The sequence below is a fragment of the Lotus japonicus genome, chromosome 1 (assembly GCF_012489685.1).
Source record: "Lotus japonicus ecotype B-129 chromosome 1, LjGifu_v1.2".
In the NCBI taxonomy this organism is placed as follows: Eukaryota; Viridiplantae; Streptophyta; class Magnoliopsida; order Fabales; family Fabaceae; genus Lotus; species Lotus japonicus.
In genome coordinates this window covers 72392017-72393491 of record NC_080041.1, presented here as the reverse complement: position 1 = coordinate 72393491, position 1475 = coordinate 72392017, and the positions used below count along the sequence as shown (strand labels likewise).

General features: G+C 35.7%; 1 protein-coding gene across 1 annotated transcript; it reads left to right on the top strand.

The window, feature by feature from the left end:
• The first annotated feature begins 209 nt into the window (after positions 1 to 209).
• Positions 210 to 1117, top strand: LOC130744977 (uncharacterized). The gene is made up of 2 exons (XM_057597134.1): positions 210 to 782; positions 857 to 1117. Exons 1-2 carry the CDS (start codon positions 639 to 641, stop codon positions 1115 to 1117), a joined length of 405 nt encoding a protein of 134 aa, XP_057453117.1. The 5' UTR covers positions 210 to 638.
• The last annotated feature ends 358 nt before the right edge of the window (positions 1118 to 1475 follow it).

Below are 1475 nucleotides of genomic sequence, written 5' to 3'. Positions count from 1 at the left end.
TGATAAGGTCATTAGCAGCTCTGATTCTGGTGGAGGCCAGACAATGGTAAGTACTTGTTTTTAAATTGTAGTGCTACTTGTTTTTAAAATTTCATTTGCTGTATGTGATATCTTACAATCTAATACAATGTTTATTTTTATTTTCAGGCATTGCCTAAGTTGTATGTGGTGAATCATATTAGGGCAAACTGGGAGAATATCGTTCTACAAATCCCTAGGGGTAGAACTTATAGTTGTCTGCTGAAAAGAAGGAATCCAAGGAAGATTGATACTCCAATCCACATTGCAAAGGATTGGTATCAATATGTGAAGGATCATGAGTTGAAGTATAGGGATGTTGTGCACTTTAGGCCAGTTAGCACTCACAACAATTTGGTTAATGTTACCATTTCCCGTGGGCAGCCGTCGTGAGTTTGATGTTTTGTTGATTTCCTATTAATGTTTTCAGTTTGGACCTTGTATGTTTTGCCTTTGTTTTGTGCAACTTTTGGACTGGCTTGATGCCCCTGGCTTGTTAGACCTTTTTGGATATGTTTTGTGCAACTTGGTGTTTTATGGATCTTAGTTAATCAATGACTTTATATGTTATTAAGGTTTCAATTATTTACTTATTAGTATATTTCTGTAGTGTATAATATATGGCATCTCAATCATTCTCTTCGACACAAAGAAGAAATGGGATTGCTGATGGAAGGCTCTGTACTTGCGGCCTTACCCCAGCCCTAAAGACTTCATGGTCTAGTAGTTATTATGGACGAAGATATTTTCAATGTCCTTTGAAGGTAAATAGGGAGTTTTTGTTATGTATTCAGTTGACAACAAGGAATTTATAACTTATGAACTTAAATATACGCAGGCTTGTGGGTATTATGATTGGCTTGATCCCCCTGTGCATGGGCAAGTTGTTGAAGCCCCCATGACTGCTGCTGTGACTCCTGGTAAAGTTGTTCAAGCCCCCATGACTGCTGCTGTGACTCCTGGTCAAGTTGATGATTGCTTTGAAGGATTAAAGAGGGCAGAAGCTTTGATCTCTGACTACAAGAGAAGGGAACAAATGTATTTCATCGTTGTTGTTGTCTCTTTGGTAGTTGCTGTGCTACTTATTTTGTTTAAGTGATTTACACAAGCTTTGGATATGTAAAACCTTTTATGAGAAGTGGTCACATGTATGTGTACTCTTTTTGAATTATTAACTCTTTTATGAGAAGTGCTCACATGAGTCCTCTTTTTAAAATATTAACTTATCTAAATTTACATTTTTTAGTCTACATAGTAATTTAATTAAACTGTGTAAGTAGATGCTGAGAAACCTCCAAAAATGACTATGATAAAACTATGACAAAAGAGCATACAAAAGAACCAAGAACATTTGCTATATTAAGTGAAAACTGGTCCAAATAAAATAGTGAGTAAGTAGTGCTCTTGTCAAACCAAGAATCATGTTTCTATTTTCAATAGAAAATGGTCCAAATATA